General features: G+C 38.9%; 1 protein-coding gene across 4 annotated transcripts in view; it reads left to right on the top strand.

The window, feature by feature from the left end:
- The window catches only part of Sec16 (Secretory 16), a 56205-nt gene that overhangs the window by 18613 nt on the left and 13838 nt on the right, over positions 1-23754 (top strand). The window contains exons 5-13 of one of the 4 annotated variants that reach the window (XM_065236670.1): positions 9519-9806; positions 10157-10347; positions 10411-10664; positions 10727-11584; positions 11651-11782; positions 11846-12001; positions 12064-12201; positions 12256-12624; positions 12792-13049. In XM_065236670.1, the coding sequence (XP_065092742.1) occupies positions 9519-9806; positions 10157-10347; positions 10411-10664; positions 10727-11584; positions 11651-11782; positions 11846-12001; positions 12064-12201; positions 12256-12624; positions 12792-13049 (2644 nt within the window). Of the gene's footprint in view, positions 1-9518; positions 9807-10156; positions 10348-10410; positions 10665-10726; positions 11585-11650; positions 11783-11845; positions 12002-12063; positions 12625-12791; positions 13050-23754 lie in introns of all 4 variants that reach the window. The other 3 variants (XM_065236664.1, XM_065236682.1, XM_065236675.1) reach the window with 3 other exon arrangements.

The raw sequence follows: 23754 nt of genomic DNA, 5'->3' as shown, positions 1-23754 counted from the left end.
TTTTCGCCTGTTTGAAAAAGCACTCAAACCATCATTTATGAAATGTATTTCCGATATAGCCATCACAAATTCAATGTTGTATTCTTATTGCCTATGATGTTTTCTGATTATATACTCATTCAGAGTTTCATATTTAAAGAACTGAAAAGTTTGAGTTTCACGATTTTTTTCTACATTCATCGAGCATTATCAAAGTAACCCGTAATCAAAATACTGATGTTCGGTCAAACAACTTAACAAAAAATGCATATGCTTTAATTTCCGTTAAACAAATAACTAACGAATTAACTCCTGGATCCTTAGTACTTGATTTAAAAATATAAAAATTAATCACTGTTACCCCGTTTTACGGTACTCAAAATATATTAAACGGTATTAACTAACAGAACCAATTTAATTTTCAGAAGGGTGTAAAATGCTAGGCGATGCTGTGACACTGCGCTCCTGTCCCGTTTCCGAGAAGCGTGCTTGTTCACATCATCGCCACGCACTTTGCACCCTTGGGGTTCTAATAGCTAAGTATTAAATTGTATTTAAAATTTATTTTATGGTATTCAATATATTAAATTGTATTTTAAGGTATTAGGGGAAATCTCTAATGTTGGCCTATAGATCTAATATTGGGCCCATAGCTAAAAAGCTGCTATTTATCAATTGTATCTAGATGAACTCGTCATTGGGACGGTACTAATGGATATTTTTGGTCACTATTGAAAATTTAGTCGATTGCTGAATTTATGTATGGGCCCAAATTAGGGACATTTAGGCCGACATTACATCCATTTCCTCTATATAGGTATTTTGAGTACCTTTTGGGTTCATAGAATTTTTAAATCATTTTTATGGTATTCAATCGTATTCGTCGAAAAGCGTAATCAAAGTAATCGTACCAATTGATTGGTATTTATAGTACTGACATGTAATCAAAATGTATATAATTGTACTCCAGGTATGTAATCAAAATGTATTTAATAGTAATCGAAGTATTAAATTGGGGGCGACCCTGGCGTAGTGGTTAACATCCTTACCTCTCACGCCAAAGTCACGAGTTCAAATCTCACCCGGACAAGTCACGAATGACCCAAGAGTGTTAAAGTGACTATAATAAAAAAGGAAGTATTAAATTGTAATTAAATTGTATTAAAATGTAGTTATATTGAACGTAATTTAATAGCACTTTTTAATACATTCAACGGGTGTGCGTTGTATTCAAAAGTTCTTTTGTCCCTCACGGTGCTGCCCTTGTTTTTAATTAGAGGAGCGTAGCGACGGACAAGCTTCTAAAAAAAACTTTCGAAAACGCTCAACTACTGCGTGGCTTTTTAGATAAAGAAGCGCAGCGACGGGCATCCCTTTCTTTTAGAAGTTTGTCCGTCCCTACACTCATATTAACATCGTATGGACATTCGCCGGTATTTAAGAGCCATACAAACAGCAATGTTGACATCATTTATCAAAAGAATGTTCTCCTAGTTTGAATCATTGATCTCTAATTTGCTGGCATGGATTGAAGGAATTATAACTTCATACAGCCATTTTAGTTAAATCGACTGAAAAAATGCTCAGCATCTAACAGTAGTATTGTTGAATTTTAAGAGCACAATACTCTTGAACGCAATGGATCATTTTAGATGGCTGAGTTTTGAACCCACCACAGTTTTCATTTGGCGCTACTGTATACGGACGAACCAATGTAAAATACTGTGGTAGCCACAGTACGGTGCTGTCAAAACCTCAGCATCTTCAATGATCCATTGCGGCTGGTTGAAATCAGAATTTTAGCCTATTAATACTATTCAGTCTTTTGTCAATTCGGCCTTTTGTGATTTCAGCCTTAAGTATTTCAGTCTTTCGTAGGACATCCCAGTGGGAAAAGTGCCTCCATGCGTGTCGCTGTGGAATGTGGATAATAGACTAGAATCCAGACTAATCGGTTTGAAAGCTACCGATGTGTGTATTCCAAGCACTACTGATTGGTAGGGGAAAGTGGGGCCAACTTATTGAACATATTTTACAAAAAATCTGTTGCAGGCTTAACGCTTGAAGCCTACTTCAACTATCCATTTCATTTAAGTCTAACAAAATACTTTTCTCTAGAGAAAATATTCGAAAAATGTTAGACTAGCCTCCGGAGTAGCACACACAATAAGTCACAGCAACTTGTTTATGACTGAAATAAGTCGTATATAAGTTTCTACAATTGATTTGTGACAAGCGTGCTACTAGGGCTAAAATGTCAAAACTGTTATAGGATTTCTGAATCATAAAATAAGGTCTATCAGTAGTCCCTCATAACTTATCGTTGATATTCCTTCACCAGCTTTATAAATGGTCATTGGTTTCTTATATGACACGATGTTTTACTAGATTTTAATAAATATTGAAAATTTTCTTAACAGAATATTACTTAAGTCCATTCGGGGCAATACGGGCACCACTTATATTTTAACTTAAATTCTTCAATTTAGCATTATTCCTTTCATAAATAAGACTGTATCATATGAAATAACGTTTTAAAACAGCTGCTTTGGTAAAAAAATCAGTCATTCACAAGACTGAAAAAATATAGCACAGAACTGAAGGGGAACTTCGGATCAGAAAGTGGCTCCACTATTCATTAGCGAACACTAGCGCATCTAGCGGTAGAAGGCATCTTCTGCCTGCCGTTAAGATAGGCAGCATGCTATGATAGTGTGAGTGTGCATCGAAAGCCCTTTTGGAACGCTACCACAACGCATTGCTTGTTGAGGAGAAAAATGTACAACTTTTTGATTCACCTATTTGTTTACACTTCCCCTTCTGTTCTGTGAATATAGCCTTAAATAGGCAGTACTTCTGAAATTTAATTTATTCTGTTAAATTTTTTTTATGCTAAAACTGTTCATTGTTGACCCTTCATAAAGCCTCATACCACCCCGACAGGGTGCTCATAAGATTCAAAAGTTTACTTTTAATATTCAATTTGTGTTCATGATGTAAATAGGGCTTGAAACTATCCATTTGGTTAAACATCATTCGAATTTTCCACTGAATTTTGTATGATAAGTGATGATGTCCCACTTTCCCCTACACATTGTTTTCAGACTTCAAACTGGTGAAACTGGTTTATCCACCACTGGCGAAGCGACAACTGTCGGATTTCATGGTGGAAAGTAGAAATACTCAGAGGGAGAGATAGGCGGAGAAAACAAAATACAATTCGGCAGCACGGATTTGTTCCTAAATTATCTTGCAACCCTTGCTAGTAGCTAGCATTTCAAATGACTTGTATTTTTGATTCGATTTAGGTGCAAAATAATAATTGATTGCATCGCAATATTTGGCACATTTCTTGGTGCCATTCATTAACCGGCGAAGATCAATTAATCAATAGAGTTAGAATATTGTTTTTGATTACAAAAACTAGTTGAATTTGAGAAGCACACAAAACATAAAGGTGATTGAATTTCTGTTCGATTGCAATACTCTCAAATTTATTCTAGTAAGAATAAGAAAAATTCTAATGGGAATGTTCGATTAACTCAGATTTTGACAGTTCATTTGGCTCAAAACATTCTCTCCACCCATCTCTCCCTCTGAGTATTTCTAGTGGAAAGTAATACTCAATGGATTAACGCAAGCTGTCAGTTTTAATCTCACAATTAATGACAGCATAACGCCGCCACAAAAAGTTATTTTAAATAAATTATAGGGTTACGGGCAAGGTTGCAAAGACTCATTTCAGCTAAAATAATGTTTTTCGGAATAATAAAACCAAAAGATGGTATGATGGCATGTTTTACTTGTAACTTACAAGAAGAGGTTACAAAGTATGCGTTGGAAACATAAAACCTGTAAATTTTGCTTTCTATGAGTCACAATCAGCGATTTGCTGATCGCTGAGTGAGTGAGTGAGTGAGTTTGTGAAAAATCGCTGATTGTGACTCTCATGAAGTGAAATAAACAGGTTTAATATGTCAAACACATTCTTTGCAACCTCTTCTTGTATCCTACCAATTCAAAATTTGATCATGGCATCTAATTATTTCATAATTTAGAAAAACATTGTTTTAGCTGAAATGAGTCTTTGCAACCTTGGTTACGGGATGTAGCCCCTCACTTCGGCCTATCAAGCACATAACTCATTAACTCAGCAATAATACACAATAGTTATGAAAAACCAATGGCACCTTTGCTGTGAAATTGTAATCCGTAAATTATTTGCCTTTTTGGGACCAATTTCGATCAATTATTGCTCTTTTTCAAAGAAACAGTTAAGGGGAGGTTCATTTGGATTTGGCCGAAAATCGTGCGAATTTTTTGTTGGAAAACGAAAAGACTTACAAAGTTGTGCTATTGAGTTTTAATGCGTTATACATTGATGACTACAAAATGTTTTTTGTTTTTGAAAAATTCAAAATGGCGGCTTCAAAATGGCGGATCTCGTCGGCCTCTGCGCACGAAACAATGTCCCCTGCTGTCAATTGTAGGGCCTTGCGTGGTAAACTGAAATGAGTAACTGTCATATATTATGAAAAATACATAAAATTTCCTACGGCATATACCTAACCTAACGGCGCCGGTGGTGTAGTGGTAAGCGTGATTACCTCTCACCCCAGCAGGCCTGGGTTCAATCCCAGTCGGTGCCGCCGGGATGTTCTGAGGCATAACATCTCTAATCACGCCTTCCTTCGGATGGGAAGTAAAGCCGTTGGTCCCCGGTTCATGAGTTGATGGGTCGATAGGTAGGGTCCAGGTGTGGGAGCTGCCTTCCTGGCACGCCGGTAGCATTGGTGCTCAGCACGGAAAAGAAGATCGACGGAAAAAACAAACCAAAGGAAAAAAAAATATACCTAACCTAAACAAATTTTTAACGAAAAAAAAACCTAACACACCAAAAACATTAAAAAAAAGTTTATTTTTTCTCTTTTTTTTTACTTTGATCTCGTTTAAAAATTATAAAAAAAAATCATGCCGATAATAGGTATAAGCCGTAAAGAAAAGTATTCACTTTAAAACTATGTTTGAATGAAACGAATCGAATGAATAGAACAAGACTTATCATTGACAAGAGTTCTAAAACGTGGTTTCCGAGAAAAACGCGTTTAAAGTTTTTGGCGTGACATTGGTCCGTTCGAGACGCTCTAACTCAAAAAATACGCATTGTATCGGAATATCCTTTGACACATATATTCTACACATGTGCAGTTTTCATTTTTTGTAAAAAAAAATCGATTTTTTCGACAAAATCTAAGTGAACCTCCCGTTAAGTGAAATTTTCATATTTTTCAATTTCTAGGCGCCACGATCTTGCCGTATTACTAACGAAAATCTACACAGCGGTGGTCATCAAAAAACCTGATAATTTCATGAATTGAAAGGACTTACCTTTTTGTAACATGCTAGCCTAATAAATCAATGTCATACTTTCCACTCTTACTGCACATTTAGAAGATTTAACGCATTTAGCGCTTTATAACTATGGACCGAACATTTGGGACGTAATTTTGATGCTTGTTCCTAATTATGGCCTACGAACTTTGAAACCATTCGCGTTGACGACGACTCTGCAACTGTTCACTCCTATAGGAAAACCCCATAAGTAAATGGCTAATTTCGTGAAACATACCGGATCGTTTCTTATCCTTTCACTCCACTGAAAAAATATCGTAGGAAAAATGATAATCTTTGAGTGAAGGAGGGTACACACGGTACACACGTTATTTCTAAACAACCCAAATTTGAGTAGGATCGAGATGACGAATGGAAAAAATCGACATGAATCCGAACGATGTTGTTCATTTTTGTCAACTTGTCAGTTCCAACTTTGTTTGCTCAATTTAGGATAGCCCTACTTTTGACGGATATGGGTAGATCCTAGTCAAATTTGAGTTCTATAGAAAAAGCGTGCAGTAAATCCTGCCGTCAAAACAAACTTCACGGCAAATGAAAGCGACTCATATGTGAGTACCGTTTACTCAAATACGCAAAAGCGTAGGTCACTCGTAGATCAAATATGATTAAATTTCACACATATTTGAGTGACATTTACTCATATACGAGTGACATTTAATCATATTTGAGTAAACATTTACTCACTCTATGACGTTTTTGCAAATTTGAGTGATCGGGATTCAAATATGAGTCTTACTCATTTACCGTGTACACTCAAAATAATCGACACGTTGTTGTTACGTGAAAAATCACGTAGGGTATCTCTTTTTCCTTAGCTGTCAATTTTACGAGGCCCAATTAAACTCTACATGATACCACTTACATGTGAACCGAAACTCCTTTCAAAATCGTCAGATTTTTTAGTGAAGTTTACGTGAATTACACATACACAGATTCTATGTTCGTTTCACGTAAACCCTAAGTGATTTTCACATCTGAAAAAATTAATGAGTGATTCACTCATATTGCTTTACAATATGGCGCTAGTTCATTGTGCATATTTACATGCCATTGAAATCCAGATTGATTTGGTCTTTACTGAGACAATTTCGAGTTGTAAGTGTAATTAATTAAAATTTTACATGGAGGTTAATTTAGTTTGTTCCTGTTTTTAGTATGATGACAATGACCATCATGTATAGACTTTAAATCAAGTGGAAGTTATAAGCCGTTGCATTTTTGTTAGTGTTCCTGTTCCCGATCTTTGTCGCTGTCGAATTTTATTTAAATCGAATCGGAATTAAATAATCAATTGGAATCTCCATGCATTTTATCGGAAAAATCACGAAACTTCTACGTGCTAATCCAGTGAAGTTGAAGCTCACTGAATTGTGTGCCTCCATATGAGAATCACGTAAGTCTTACATGAAGAATGCGATGGAAAAAATCTATGTGTGTTTTCACGAAGTATTGATGTGAGGATTATTTTGAGTGTAGGCCTTTCGAAAAACTATCAAGCCAAACAATGTATTAGGTCCAGTGTTTAGAAAATATCAAAAAATCAAATATCATCAACGCCCAAGATCACGCTTGATTTTCGTAGACAAAAATCGACAAGCAAACAACTGTGGTTGATTTTGCAAGCTGTGATATCGCAGCTTGGAATATCAAGCTAACAAAACTCAGCAGCTGCAAATCTCAACAAACTGTGGTGAGATTGAGTTTCATGATTTTTGCTTTACACCCGAATGCAACCGAAACTTCCATAACGGCTGGCAGCAGTCACTTCGTGTCTGCCATCGGTGAAGAGTAAAAAGAGATAGCATACTATACTTTCTCTTTCTAAGAAAACGATGTGCAACGGAATAATTTTTGTGTCAAGTCAACTCTCAGCTTGATTTTTGCACGTTGTGAATAGTCTCGCAATATAAAAGGAGCTTGTAAAATCAATATCAAGCATGATATTTTGTTCCAATATCATGCGTGATATTGCGAGTGCATGATAGTGGAAAAAATATCAATTGATTTCTGATTTTACCAACACTGATTAGGTCCTAAGTAATATTGATCGATTCTTCTCGTCGAGTTTCTCTTTCATTAATAACTTGGCTACAAATCCGTTTCTTGCCGTGTTTACCGTATTAGATGCTAGATAATAGCTTCTTTTATCGATCGGTGTGCTGAAAATACCTGGGAATGTCTTTACATGGCCGTGGAGATACAAAGATAAAGTCGACGGAGAGAATCTATCAATGTTTCTTTGGACCTAATGCATTGTTCGGCTTGCTATTACTTGATTTGATAGTTCGTTATATGTGTGGTGACGTCAACAGTGAAAGTGACGTCAACAATGTGGTTACTTATGAATGATAAGGAGTGAAAAAGAAGCGCGATTTCACATGCCGATCCTGTGTAGATCGAGGATCATCGTCGATAGGACGAAGTTGCATCAATTTATAGACCCAATTTAAGTACAGTAGACCTTCATTACATCCAGCTACCTGTTAAGTCATCATGTTATAATGGTAATATTAAACAATTTTCAGTCGTGCCTAATCAATACCCAAATATGTAATAAGAATATCTAAGCTTACAAGTTGCCACTGAAATATCGACTGCAGCTCAATTATTCTATAAGATACGGCATAAAATGTAAATGAAGCATGCATATTAGACAGAGGTTAGGGACATATACCCTATGGAGATTTGATTTATTTTTTTTCCAAAAATATCGATTTTAGAATTGAAAACAGAAAACATATTTGAAAATCAACACCGTAACCACAGACAAACAGACATAACACATTAAATATTTCTCACTGTAAAACATCGTCACTAAAACATTACCGCCATATGTTGAGTACACTGTGGTGGGCACTATGCTGAACAGATGGAGATAGTGTGTAAACGTCAAACGCAAGAGAATTGACTGTGCGCGCCACAGGTGTCGGTACTACCAATTCCGATACTTTTAAATTGTCCGTTAAATGCTTGCTCGATGAACAACTAGCGAGTGTTATGTCATGTCTGTTTGTCTGTGCCGTAAGTTTTATTACTAACGACATCTGTTGCGAAACCTAACCGTGGTGTTATTCTATTGTTTGCAATCATGTCAGTCAGCATCAATTTCGATTCAAAATCCCCAATTTTGGTACTACGCAAAAAATGACTGATATGCGGTTACTAATTGGGTCTACACCAACTATGCGACTAACTGTTTCTTCTTCCTGGCTTTTTACGCTTCTTCATGTCGTGGAATTTATGTATGTATATGTAAATACTGAATAATAGTGTTAATTTGATTATGTAGGCCGGTTTGTTTGTCATGTTTAGTCTTACGGTTGGAAACAGTGCTATGCACTGCGAAAAATACACGTATGATGTTCATAAGACAAGTCCCATGGTATTTACTAGAAAGCCTGTAGAGAGAGTGACGACACGGTAAAATTTCAACAATCGATTATCTTTCAACGGCATGGAAAACGAAATTCCAATCGAGCAGATAGCCTGTCAAATGGGTGAGATGTCGTCTCTCTCTCTACACCAACTTATTAAATACACCGAGGCTAGTTGGAACGGAAGGTGTATTTCTTAGTCGCACTGAATAATCGCTTTGATTATTTTCAATCTAGTAGTTTACGCCAATAATCAACCGTCCGTTTCAACTTGCACCGGTGTACCTTACCATAATGCGTCAATCGGAGTCATCAGCCAGTATTACAACTTCATTTTATTACAACAATCAACATTTTCATAAGATTGTGGTTTTATCACAACAGCTTACGAAGAGCTTTCTTATGTTCCATAAAAAACTCATAGATCACATACATTCGCTTTTCTGAGTGTACCTACATTATGGAGTAAAGAACAACTGACTTCTGAATCTCCCGAATCCTTAAAATGGCCATCACAGCTTGAATCAACTTTACATATGTGGACATATTTTCAGCTGTACATAACGTTCATTGTGCAACATGTGTCTACGATTATTGCACCCTCGCCAATCGGTGACCTCAAGTTAAGATTCTCAACCATGTAAACAGTGTAACCCGAATGCGAAGCGTCTTTGTCCGCCGCCCCAGCCCCCTAACAGAAAACGAAAATCTTCCCTGCCTCTCAACACGGCCCTGTTCTTCTCTGTTTAGGTTTAATCGCACGACACCGTTCCTCCATCAGCCCGGCATGTATAATCCGGAAGACTATCATCGTCATTTCAATAATCAATCGCAACCATCCGCCATGCTCGACCAGAGCTTCCTCAGTGAAGTTTCCGGTCAACCGACGTCACTGCCAATGTACCACCATCAGCAAGCGATGGCCTCATTCCAACAGCAGCAGCAGCAACAACAACAACAGCAACTTCAGCAGCAACGGGCCACTCCTCTGGTTATGGACAGGTCGTACCACACTGATAGTGGATATTACCAGCCAAGGTGCTTTTACAGTCTTTATTTTATTTCAGTTAATCATTCCGTATCTTCATTTTCACCCTGCTTTATTCTATCTTCAAACCACGTACACCAATTATTACGCTTGCTCTCTTGATTTGCTCTTGATCGAATTTTTACTTATTATTTGCTGCACCCTTCTAACAGAAAAATCCACTTTTGCATGGCTGTAATTTTCGTAGATAGTAGTTGCTGAGATACTAACCACACTTATTCCGGATTACTTGAGAAGGCTTTGCAGTCGGTTTCCTAATAACTAATATCAGTAATGATTCTAATGGGATATGGCGTAGCTGACGACAGCTTCTAATGATCGATACTCTTTCCAATCCTAGGTTGGACAATACCGATGGCTCGCTGCGGCAGGAACCGAGCGCCATAGCCATGATGGAACCGGAGCGACTGACTCCGCGCAAGTTCCCGGAGATTCATCCGATTGTGAGTGTGTCTTGTGGGTTGTTGGTGACTGCCAAGAACCGCCTGACCATCAATGGAACAACCGATTTGGTGAAAATTTGGAGCTTGGGTGGGTTGTTGCTGTGCACTTACTCTTCGGCACTTGTGTGTTATTATTAAATTATCATTTTAGGTACCCACGAACCAACACGCAAGCTGTTCCAATCATACCCGGGACCGCTGGTCAAGGATAAAACTCACAAAAAATCTGTAATTGAGTTCTGCGAGGAACAGTTGCGAAGTGGTCCGGTCGGTGGCATTGGGCAGGCCGTCGTGAAGTCACGTGGCAACTCGATCAACAGTTTGCACTCGCTAGGTCCAAATGTAAATCGTGGTTCCTATACCCTTCTGTGGAACTACATCATTCTTCTGTTAAGACAGAATGGAGTAAGTAATGCCAATACATATGATTTTGATTCTGGTCAGTAATCGACGTAAATTATTTGCAGACCTTTGTTGGAACTGATATTTCCGAGCTGTTGATGGAAAATAAAGTGGAATTTCCATTCGATTCCCATCAAGCTAGCGTTCGATCTGCAAACGTAAGCGGTAGAAATTCTTCGCTTTCGAATGTTGATCGCAAGCCCCGGGAACTGGACGGTGATGGGCATATGGATGCAGACACCGAGGAACAGCGGGACGCTGCCGAGAATGAATATGAACAACCATTGTTAGAAGAGAAGAAAACACAGCTAAGCGAGCTAGAAATTACCGACAAGTTCAGGAACTATCTTATCTACGGTAATATCAGCGATGCGTTGGAGTGGGCTACGGAAAATAACCTCTGGGGACATGCATTGTTCCTAGCTTCAAAGTATGACTCACGGCAGCATGCTAACGTAATGATGAAGTTTGCCAACAAGTTAACTTTGAACGATCCTCTGCAAACGCTGTATCAATTGCTCAGTGGACGAACCCCATCAGCAGTGACTTGCGTGCTTGATGAAAAGTGGGGCGATTGGCGACCACATTTAGCCATGCTTATGTCCAATAGCTCCGCCAAGCCGGAACTTATCAAAAAGTCCATAACCACACTGGGCGATTCGTTGTATAATCGCGGTGATCTATACGCGGCTCATTTTTGCTATCTACTGTCGGATGTGAGCTTCGGCAAATTTTCCGACGTAAAGCAGGACTGCGGATCGACCATCAATGCCAATACGGTAGTGCGATTAATCTTGCTCGGTTCTACCCACTTACAACGTAACTTCAAAGAGTTCTCGACAAATGAATCGATTATGATGACCGAAATCTACGAGTATGCCCGTTCTTTGAACGAAGAACGTTACTCAATTACGGAGTTGCAGGTTGGTGGCCAAGTTAGGAACCATTGGGAACAAGAATAAACAAAATGATTTCCCGTTTCGTTACAGTACTATAAATATTTGCTAGCTAGTCGAATGTTGGACTATGGCATGCAATTCAAGTGTCTTCTTTACATGGAGCAAATCGCCGAGCAGATCCAGCAGGATCCTTATCGATTTGAATCAGAATTCATCAAAAAGGTAAGATACGATCGGTTGAAGCTATTGAAACCTTGAATTAATTTGTCTTGTATATTTTTACAGGTTTACACACTTGGCGATCGTCTTAAATATTACGATCCAGTACTGGAGAAGGCCTTGGACGAATCCGTAGATAATAACGGTCAAGGCAACATTTATGCAAACATCGAGGACCCAGCTTGGTTACAACGATTAAGTGCAATACTAAGCAACTACAGTGTAAGTTGATGCAAGGTGTTCCATCCAAATAAAGTCGTTATTGACAAGCCATTTTCTTGTAGGCTGCAAGTGCTTCCAACCACGCCACCGAAACATCCTACGAAGGGGCACCAGATTACACTAACTACAATAGCTGCTCCGGATATGGCGGTGAGCAAATGACGCAACAGCAGTCACAGCCTGCCAATCAGGAATCATCTGTAAGCATGGATTCTTCAGAAATCAATAAAGAATTCACTGAAATCAATCAACAGCTTGGTCGTTTGAACCTGCAGTACACGGATGCTTACGATCCGAACAAACAACAGCAGCAACAGCAAACGCCAACACACCATCAATACGATCACCAGATGGCAGCTCCAAGCTATGACCAGGGCTACGATTCGATCAACCAATCTTCCCTGCAGGATGAATCCCACTTGCAACAGCAACAGCAACAGCAGCAACAACTACAACAACAAGTGTCACAGGAGGGCTACGATCAGCACCAACAACTTCAGTCTTCTTATCCCTATGGGTACGATGGCGCTTCCGCGCAACCAGGCATGTTTATGCCGGCGCAAGTACCTGGTCAGGACAGTCAACAGCCTAGTCCGTACGACTATTGGGGAGCTAATGCCGAGGTGAGCTTAGAATAAATGTTATCCCTTTTCGTTTTGACCCCTGCGTTTGGCACTTTTGAGTTCCCCTTTTTTAGCTTGCCTAAGTAGTAGAAACGATACAGTAGTGATTCCAATAAGCGAGCTTGCCCTTTACATAATATTCCCCTTTTCCAATACTTGGAATGCAGCCGGGTTCGAAACGAGTCGCGTCCGCGTCCACTAGACAGCAGCAGGGTGCATCCCCTGCTCGTTCGGGTACAACCACCGCCGTCGATACCATACCCGAGTACGAGGAGAAATCTCGCGAGACACCCTACTCCTCATCACCAGTACCGCCCGGACATCACGACGATTCGCACCCAGCTGCGCCTCTGTCGTCGTCGTCGTCTCACCCACACGGAGGAGACTATGACAGCTTGGCTACGGGCGGTGCTGGTCTTAACTACGTAAGTAGCAGCGATAGCAGCTCTCCGCTATCGGAAACATACCGTCCCGCTAACGAATGTCGCGCAAAATCTGCCAACGCCGCCACTGCTGCTGCCGCCTCCGTCACTGCAGCCACAATCGCTAGTCGCAAGCATTCCCTTAGTCAGAAAACGTGCTTTAAGCAAGTGCAATTCCACCTTAATAATATCGCTCTGTCTGCTCCACTGCTCAAGAATAAATTCAGTGTCAATAACAGATTTTGCACAGCCGCTACAGCTGCTGCTACCACTAATAACAATACTACAGCTTCCAGTACCGCCACCAGTACGCAGGCGAGACTGTTGAATCAAATTCCCATTTTTAGAAGTGTCCGAAAAACGAGAAAGAAACGTAAAAAAGTCAAGCCCTCGGAGGCTGCCCGAGCGGAAGCTCATCAAAAGGACGTACTAACCAATCTACCGCCGTCGAAGGCTTTTCTCTATGCTTGTCTGAATAAAAACTCGGGGGTTCCCGATCTGAAGGACATTGTCTACAATGGAACCTATCCCATTGATCAGCCATTTTGCAGCCGTTTTAAAAACGGTAGCTTTAGTCTCAGTAGCACCGACACTGATTTGGACAGTGCCCGGGAATTCGAAGCCCGAATCAGACAGATTCAGGCGGAAACGACGGCAGATCATCTGCTCAGAAAAAGGAGCACGGGTGGGGGTAACTATGTTAAAACGTTTGCCATAGACGAGCCAATCTAATCGGTTGGTGTGCGTGTGGTTCTTTGCTTGCATAGGTATCGGCTGCCCAAGTGCTTTGGGTTCAGCACAGTCGATTAACAATGTTTGGTATCTTAGATCAGCATTATCAGCGGTATGTTTTACAATTTTAGCCGCAAAGCGATTCGTTTATGTAGTCATGGTTCTTACAAACAAAACATACACTTAGGGAGTTTAGCATTGTGATGTTTTTAAAATCAATACAAAATACGTTTCAGGTTTCCATGTTTCGTTATAAAATGTATCATCTTTATCTTAATCGATTGATAACGCTCAGTTATGAGACTTATTTCTCTCACCACTGAGCACAACAATCTCAACCATCTCTTTCCTATGGTAGCACAGGTGATCCTTCACTTTTCGGTTCGGTTTGGTTCCAACATTAAATATTCAAAATGTGTTGAAACTTCTCCGAATGGTCATTTTTCTCTGCCACTTTTATTCTTGAAAATTAAACAGAGGAACAATTGAAAAACAATTCAAATACTAATAATTTAAAACATTTTTTTTAACGAGTACGATCAATTTAGGCTGTATGAAACCTCTTTTGTTCTAGCATTTTTAGGAATTTTTGCATCTCAAAACTGCGAAAAACCATTCGAGCGAGAAACTGGAACTCCATAATTAACTGTTGGAAGCCGCTTCTGCAGGTAGTCACATGTAGGAGGCACCCCACCTTAAATCTGAGAATGTATGGAAATTGCTCGTTTTTGATCGACTATACGAAAACTACGGCATTTATACTATCATTATTTATGTACTGGCAATAGTGAATAATTTTTGTAGATCCGCTGATAGTTCCCGTTTTGCAGATAAGTGCGAAATTGCTGAGAATTTCATGAATCTACGATTTTTGCCACAGGTACTGGAAAAAAAAAAACTACTTGACTACCACGGCGGGGGTTGGCGTCTTTGAGAAAAAAAAACTAGAATGAGCAGCTTTGGAAACGGTTGATTCTGCAACTTAAAGACGATCCCAAAAACCATATAACACATGTGGAACTTCATGCAAACAGATGACTCAAAGCTGACCTCTTTTTTGTTTTGCATAGTTGGACATCGATAAGTCAAAATAAAATTTTCATGATATCGATCTTTCGTAAATGTCTCTTAGGTCAAAGTCAATCCATGTAAGTCACTAATTTTATCGAATAGGTCGACTCTTTCTCTACACAATCATGGTATTGGTTTTTGTGAGTGAGTTTTCATTTCCGAGAAACTCACGCAAAAAGTAATTGTTTACGTTTGCAGCATTGGCCCTTACAAAAGTAAGCATTGACGTTGACGGCGACTCTGCAACTCTTTACTCCCAGTAAAATCCCATAAGCATCTGACAATCTGTGCATAAACTCTAGCGGACTGCCTTATCTCTGCGTTCCTCCGGCAAGCCGCCGTTTATTCACGCAAAGATTCAACATTGGTTGGAATCAAATGTTCCTCTCAAAAGACGACCAGCTCGGACTACTCCTCAGCTTAGAGTGCTGAAGCGTGAGCGTAACGCAGTCCAGAGAAAAGTACGTCGTCACAGAACAGCTGACACGAAGCGTTACTTCAAGCGTGCCAGTATCGCTTACATTAAACTTAACAGTGCCTTGTACAAATCACACGTCCTCAGAGTCCAGTGAAATTTGCGGCGTAACCCCGAAATTTTGGAGCTTTGTCAACAGCAAAAGGAAAGATTCCAGTATACCGTCCAACGTGCTACTCGATGGGATATTAAGAACTATCGAGGAATCATCAGTCTTTCGGCAGCGTCCAAACTGTTTGGGATCATCTTGAGCGAATTTGTCCTGAATCGCTCGAAGAACTACATTTCAACTGACCAGCATGGATTTATTCCCGGTAGATCGGTAGCTACTAACCTTTTGGATTTCACCAGTACAGTACGTGGATAAGGCACAAGTCGACGTCATATATACTGATCTGAAAGCCGCATTCGACTAGGAGCGTCTGAGCAACTTAGGTCGTGATTACATTCCTACTTGACTGGACGAACTCTTCGAGTACGACTAGGATCTTGTGTGTCTTCTACACAGCAAAAAAAAATGTAATATCGATCAACGTAATTCAAGCTGATGTATGAAATAATGATGTAATAGCAAAAAGCAGATACAATACTACATCAATGGATGTAATTTTGTTCGCAAAATCGATATACATCGTACAATGTGATATTACACAACCGATGGATTGACCTGGTTGCAGCAGTTTCGATGTAATATTCAACAACTTTTTTTGCAGTGTACGTTTACCAGCACCTCTGGAGTACCTTAGGGAAGTAACCTGGGTCCACTTTTGTTTACGTTATTCTTCAACGATGTTTCCTCGATTGATCGTCTCCAAGCTCTGCTAGATTTGTTTGTGCATTGGTGCCGTCGCAATAAGCTCATCATCAGTGTTCTAAAGTGTGCAGTGATGACGTTTCACCGCTCTAAGAGTTCAATCTTTTACGACTACTGCATTGACAATGTAACGCTTCGCAGAGTAGGACGTATGACTGATCTTGGTGTTCTTTTGGATCCAAAATTGACCTTCACTCTTCACTATTCCTCGATCATCTCTAAGGCGAATCGTCAACTGGGATTTATTTCGAAGATTGCACGAGATTTCAAAGACCGTCACTGCTTGAAGACACTATATTGCTCTTTAGTTCGGCCCATACTTGAGAATGCATCTGTGGTCTGGTCTCCATATGAGCTAGTATGGAATCTCCGAATAGAACGTGTTCAGAAAAGATTTTTGAGTCTTGTTTTGCGCAGCCTGCCGTGGCCCAATCCAATGAATTTACCACCTTATGCAGACCGATGCATGCTATTGGACCTGGACACATTGGAACACAGAAAAAAAATGCAACAAGCCTTATTTGTAGCGCAAATTTTAAATGGCGATGCGGACTGCCCTCAACTGCTTTCACAATTAAACTTCCGTGTTCCTCAAAGGATGTTGCGGGAATCATCCTTACTACAACCAAGATTCGATCGGACTGCATATGGATACCATGAGCCAATGTTTGCGGTGATTCGGGCATTCTCCGCTGTGAAAGAGCTGTGGAGAAACATCGAACCAATTTCGAAACCGATTGAGCAGATTGTGATTATTTTTGTTATCTGTTTATCTGTTGCTTTTTGTGTGCATTATCTAAGTTTTATTCATTAAGACAACTACTGTCAGATAAATAAAAAAAATAAAAAAATATGGGATTTTCATAGGAGTGAAAGGGTAAGGAAATGTTCACCAAGTTTCACGCACAGACTGATGTTTGCCAATGGGATTTTACCATAAGAGTGAAGAGTTACAGAGTGACCTAAGAGGCGAATTGTCAATAGTCACGGTAATGCGTAATGAGATGTAAACAGATGAGGCCCAGATAATGTGTCGTCTCTTTTGTTCCTCCGCTGTTTAAATGCTTGACGGAGTTTGACGTGTGGACATTCTTTTTTCGACTAGCTCGACAGGGGGCTTTTCAAATGATTTTTTAACTAGTATTTTCAAGTCGGTCAGAAGCCAATCAAGAGCGTTGTTATTCAGTACTATTGCTTATTTACAGATGCAATATTCTATTTGATATGTTTGGTTTGCATTGGATTCATTAAGCTGGGTTTAGACAGGGCAAGTCAATTGATCAGGTCAGTTGAATTCAACTGACTTGAACTCGAATTGAACGTGTGAACCATCCCATTCAACTGACTTGATCAACTCACTTGAATTGAAAAAAAGTTGAACCAGGCTCAACTTTTGAAGCCAATTGAATTCAACTGAGTTGATCATTTGACTTGTCTAGTCTAAACCCAGATTCACGGAAATTATGTTAATTGGGTTCTTTAAGGGTATTGAGGTAAATGCATATTCGTAATCTGCATTAAAAGTGGAACCCAAATCTTAAATTTCATCAATTTTGGCACACTGGAACGTGCTGGAACTATTTTAAATAAGTACGATTACATTTGCAAAAATCACGTTAGCGCAAATTAGCGCCCCTCGGTGTCACTTTATATGGGAGCGAGCTGTCAGTTTGTTAGTTTAGTGTCAACAGTGAAGTTATTATTTTGTTTTCAATCTTGATTTAAAAATCAAGATGAAGTGTGTGGGTTCGAAAAAAATATCGCTATGCTTAGAAAACGAAGCTTTTTCAGATGATGTATAAATACCGATACATTTTTCAAAATTAAAGAACCCAATTGAATGTAATTTAATGCAAACAATTCGAAGATTTGATGATTACGTTGAATAGATGTAAAACTATCATTTTGTCTGTGGTATGTTGAAATATTGTTAACTGTGCTTTTAGAGAGTCAACTTATGATTACACCACGAAATATCCAGTTGATGCATATAACCGATTATTTTCGTTAGTAAATAGTGCTTAACTTTGATACAGCTAGCTGGGAGTCTCACCCTGGGACCTTAGCCATAGTGGTAGAATGATTGTGTGTAGCTCCTCCTTTGCCTCAATAAGGATCAACCTTACCACGTTTTTTGAAGGATTTTTCAATTGACGGCAATTGAGAAACATAGGGAGTGTTGAAATATGGGATATTGCAGGTATTGATAAGCGCTCGATTTCATTTATCGTCCTGCTTGCAAAATTCATGCGAAAGAAACGATGCAAAGTCATCTCAAAACACTGCATATTTTGCAAATGGGACTTCTGACTCTTGTTCCAAATGTTGCTGCTTCTCTCTGGACTTCAAAATGCTTAATTCCTAATTTACGTGGTCGTGTTTTTCCTCCTACGAAACCTAATGAAATCTAAGTTTGATGCAATTGGTTCCAAAAAAAAATGTCCAAAGAAGGAAATGTTACATACATGTTTCTTATAAGTTTACCACAGTTTTGCTATGTGAATCAAGGTGATGAATTTGTTAATGTTAGTTATATAATTATAAATAAATCACATAATTGGTTAAGGATATAGTAAGACGAGTTCAGGAGTGCTAGGAACACATAGAATTATAAAGCACGGTAGAATTATTTAAAAGAATTAACAAGCCCCTTGATCTATAGTCGCTATATTCATAGTCTGGCGGATAGAATTTCGATCTATCAAAAAGTGGAACCAATTCAATATATTTTAGACCAACAATGGAAAAGGTACTATCAACATTTATAAACAAACGTAAATTATTCTTTCCACGCCAATCGAACGCAAACTACCGGCATCACCGGATAAGGGAAACTTTCCACAACCCAAAGATGATATTAGTTTGCGTAGGCGAGCTTTGAGTCACGAGAAAATGGTTTCCGACGTTTTGTTCGCAATAGCTGATGTGCTCTTTTCTGTTGTTAGTCGTGATTTGCTCAATTGGTTCCGCTATTTGACAGCTCAATTGGTTCCCGAGATTCTATCCGCAGACTATGAATATAGCGACTATACCTTGATCCCCTTTCTCATTTTACAGCTGGTAAAATCAATTTGACAGATCGATGTCCTTCTATACCACTTGAAATCACTGAAATGGGGTCGATTTTTGATGATCGAGTTCCACATATGTCATGTTTATGTATCAATATTTGACGTAAAAAATGATTGCGATTTGAATAAACTTAACCAACTTTCATGTACCTAGGACTTTTTTTTTTAGATCTCGGTTAATGAAAGATTTTCTAGATTCTGATACTTTAAAAAAAAAGAAAGAAGTTGTATACAAGACACGACCGTAGGTTTGACGAAGGATTACGTGTTCGGTACAGGGGGATCCCAACCACATATAGATGCACTATAGCTCACATGATTTTGACATTTTTGGACACTCTGACTCTTTTGGGCATACTGACAACGGTAAAACTGACGGTGATACCAAAGAACAAAACTTACTCTTTCACGCTTGTATCGCTAGAAAGAATAGTCTGTTGTAGTCATCCTAACCCCTATTATTATCACATTGACATTGATTGCTGCCCCGTGGCTTGGTATCAATATTCGGCGACTGTGTTAGGGAAACCACTTTTTTTGCAGGCAATATTTTTTTTATCACCATTGCAATTGTTGGACATTTGTGTAATTTTCAATAGTGACCCATTGAAAAATGATAAAGTGTTGAGATTAGCAGATGAGCATCGACGAACCGACGTGATAACTCATAGAAGCTACTCTCAAAATCTTGCCCAAGACGCCATATTTAAAATACTTTAAACACTACCGGCATCTTCTCATCTGATCGCGACATATCATGAGCAAGGACACGAGCTCACGTTAAATTTATAATGACTTGGTTTGCGTTTCACCTCGTTTGACTGATGCGTCCGTTCATCGCTCATTTGACAAATCGAATTGCGGACAAACAAAATGCTCCAGTGTCATCCCTAATAAACAAAAACCATAAACGAACTGTATCCCGAATTGGTAAACCATCCCACAAATGGTTTGGATGATACCCCGAACACGTCGTTAAGCTCTCTTTTATGGTTATATTTATTAGGGATGTCGGTTCGTCGGTGCTACGAGGTTCTTATACACCTTTAACCTATAATAATCCTAATAGTTAATTTCACATGGACAGATTGTTGTTTAAAAGAAACCTATATTTATTCCAACTTTAATTTAACCATCAACTCAATCATACCTACCTCAGTGTAACACAATCTTAAGGGTTCCATAAGACATGACTAATGAACCTGGTGGTTTCCTCCATCCCGGGATTCGAGAAATATTTATTTGATATCCCGGAATCCCGGGAAGTCAACAAAGATAGTAAATTGTTTTAATATTTGCATGTTTCATCTCCATCGAAGAAAGATTAAAAATGGAGATTCCTTCAGTACTAGGGACACCAGATTTAAAGAGATATCTTCATTTTGAAGACATTTAAAATTCTGTGAACGTATTTTTTTCATGCAGACATTTTGAAGACATCTTATGATTTGTGAAGTTGTTTCAAGACATGCGGAAGCTGAAGGAGGCTTCCGATCGATTTTTTTTTAATTTTAAGCTGGTATATGAAGATTTTTGGTAAATAAATGAAGATTTGACTTTATATTTTAAGCTTCTTCCTGTTGTTGAATATGAATAATGTAACCAAAATCGGATATTTCAGTATGAAACTTGATCCAATTGAATCAATCAATCAATCCACAGGACTTCACTGCAATATTCGGTTAGCTGGAGATCTTTTGAATACTTTCTGATCAACGTATAGTGTTGGGAGAATGTCTTAACAATAATACTTGATCAACCTGAAACCTTGAAAAATATCCAGAGGACTTTATTGTGATCTTCGATCAGCTGGAGATATTTAAGTACTTCCTAACCGATCTGCTAGCTTGAGAGAGCCAATTGAATGTTTGACTAGTTTAAGATATTCAGATTTCCTGATCAACCTGAATTCACTAATATTTGACCAACCAGCAATCTTGAACGATTATCTAGAGACGTTATTTGAATTTTATGAACAGTTGAATATCTTAAGAATAATAATTGATCAACCTGAAGTCTTGAAAAATATCCAGAGGTCTTTAAATCTCGGACCAACTGCATATCGTTTAAATACTCTCTTATCAAACTTCCATCTTGGAAGGATGTCTAAAAGATGTCATTTGAATTTTTGAACAGTTGCAGCTCGTCACGGAAAATGTCACAATCCCGGGATGGAAGCTCTAAACCTGGACAATTTTGATTTCATAAGATGCTGAGACATTCCATAGTCATGAGTTATGCATTTTATAAGCACGGCTTATGAATGATAATCGTAATACATGAGGTACTATGAGGTTCTTATACACCTTTGAGCGTTGATAGACGTGGGAACAAATCACGGAGTCAATAATCAAAACGATTCGATTACGGTCTGCTACATTTTATATTACTTTTTAAGTTTCGTAAGCTAACCTATGATTTTTTTTTTTCATACGCCAAACTTATGATTTACATAAGAAATCGTTTTGTCTGTGATTCTAATGGAATTATAACGTTCCTGCCTCGTTTCCATTTTTAGCGCCGTAACGTGGGGAATATCACCTTTTCGTGGTACGTTACGGGATGTAAGATCTACCACCGATTCCTAGTCCTGACTACTTCAAACTAGGGGAACAGGATTTTTCAGTAATCAAAAGAACACATCTTAGTCCTAGTTACTTTTTATGCTTTGTTGATAGTGACAAGACTCGGCTTTGTCCACCGAGGATGATGAAAGAAAACATTAGTTAGTTAGTCTTCATGTATGTGATTCCTAATCTTATATTCGTTGTTCCCTAGGTTGAAGTGGTTAAGACTAGGGTTCTGACAACCGGTGGAAAGTAATGATTTTAAATTGGCTCACACTTGACTAGCCTATTGGTCCCAAGTACATCTATAAGCGTACCCTATTCTAGTCGAAATTCAAGTACTACACTATGATTGTTTTGATTCGCTATGAATTTTCTTATGTTTCGAGGGGTGCATCGATTAGCTTGGGACCGAAGAGAGTACCAGAGAGACATTCTGGTCTTCGAGTTACCTCTATGGTAATACCATAGAGGTAACTCTAAGACTAGTAGGTCCCGAAGAAAAGTGCTCAAGTTTTTGGCTCAGCTCTGGTACTATCTTCGGTCCCAAGCTAATCGATGCACCCCTCGAAACATAGAAAAATCCACGAACCCCTCATTTTATCTGTCAAACTTTCATAGAAAATCAAAACAAACATGGTGGTGCTAGTGTCGCTGCCCATCGACGTCGATGACCGGCAGACGGCATCTTAACATAAATGTCAAAATTGTTGTGAGCTAAACATTGTTTGTTTGGTTCGCAAATAAACAAGGAGTTACCAAGCGAAAATCTTTTCACAATTTGCCTAAGGATGCGGAATTGCCCGAACTACAGGAGATTTTCTTCTCACGTGGAGTCTAAGCGCTTGCAACGAAAAAGTTATGGTCCGACCACTTCCCCTGGAGGCTTTTCGAATTCCTGGAAGAACGGATGCAGGGTAAGCAGTGTTCAAATCTTACCACATTTTTCTGAATTTAAACGAGGGCTAATTGGAGTTCACACCCTCACTGAATCATTTAAAGATACGCCGGCAGTGAACTCAAGAAAAGTCAGTTTTGCTCCTGACTACTATCAACCGGTGGAAAGTAACGACTTTAAATTGGCTTACTACTTGACTAGCCTATTGGTCCCAAGCAAATCGATTAACGTACTCATTCAAGTCGAAATTCTTGTACTACACTATGTTTGTTTTGATTGGCTATGTATGTTTGACAGATAAAATGAGGTGTTCGTGAATTTTCCTATGTTTCGAGGGGTGCATCAATTAGCTTAGGACCGAAGATAGTACCAGAGCTGAGCCAAAAAGTTGAGCACGTTTCTTCGGGACCTTCTGGTCTTAGGGTTACCTCTATGGTAATATGACATGCACTAAACTAAGGACACGGGATATACTACAATAGATCAATTTACTGGTCGCAGTAGTGTTAGGCCCCGAACAGAGGAAAAAAACGTTCCTTTTCCTTAGTGTACCCAATAAATTCAAATGTTCATCTTATGCTCAACTCAACTATAACTTTGATAAATTTTAGCAACCGTCAATGTAATTTATTTAGGGCAAATGATGGCTTCGGCAACCAAAATTTAAACATTAATTTCGCTGTATTTTCTCACCAAAACACTTCACTGAATGTATTCAAACGATTCCTTAGTCTTTCAGCTTCAATCTGATTACATTTTTACGACTGAGCAAACCTGTTATGTCAGGTTTTTCTTCAAATAAAATATACGCAGTACAAAATACGGCTGATTTCGAGTTGCCGATAATAGAACAGATGGTTAACGCGTAGTTCAAATGGAAAGGCTGCCGATAATAGTCACACTCACCTGAGAAGTTTGGAGCGTTGTAAAATCGTTTTCAAACCGTTTTGGACAATTTTGCCGATTGTAATGGATAGAATAGCAAGCAGCAGATAAATGTAAACAAACAACTTCGTCATATGTGTGTGTGTGAAGCTGAGAAATTTCTAATAGAAGTGTGGATGCTGTTTAGATTGACGA

The sequence above is a fragment of the Ochlerotatus camptorhynchus genome, unplaced genomic scaffold (genome assembly GCF_037179485.1).
Source record: "Ochlerotatus camptorhynchus isolate MF236.1 unplaced genomic scaffold, CSIRO-AGI_Acam_v1.1 ptg000041l, whole genome shotgun sequence".
Taxonomy (NCBI): Eukaryota; Metazoa; Arthropoda; class Insecta; order Diptera; family Culicidae; genus Ochlerotatus; species Ochlerotatus camptorhynchus.
The sequence above is the reverse complement of the archived record's forward strand: the minus strand, read 5'-3'. Positions and strand labels throughout refer to the sequence as shown.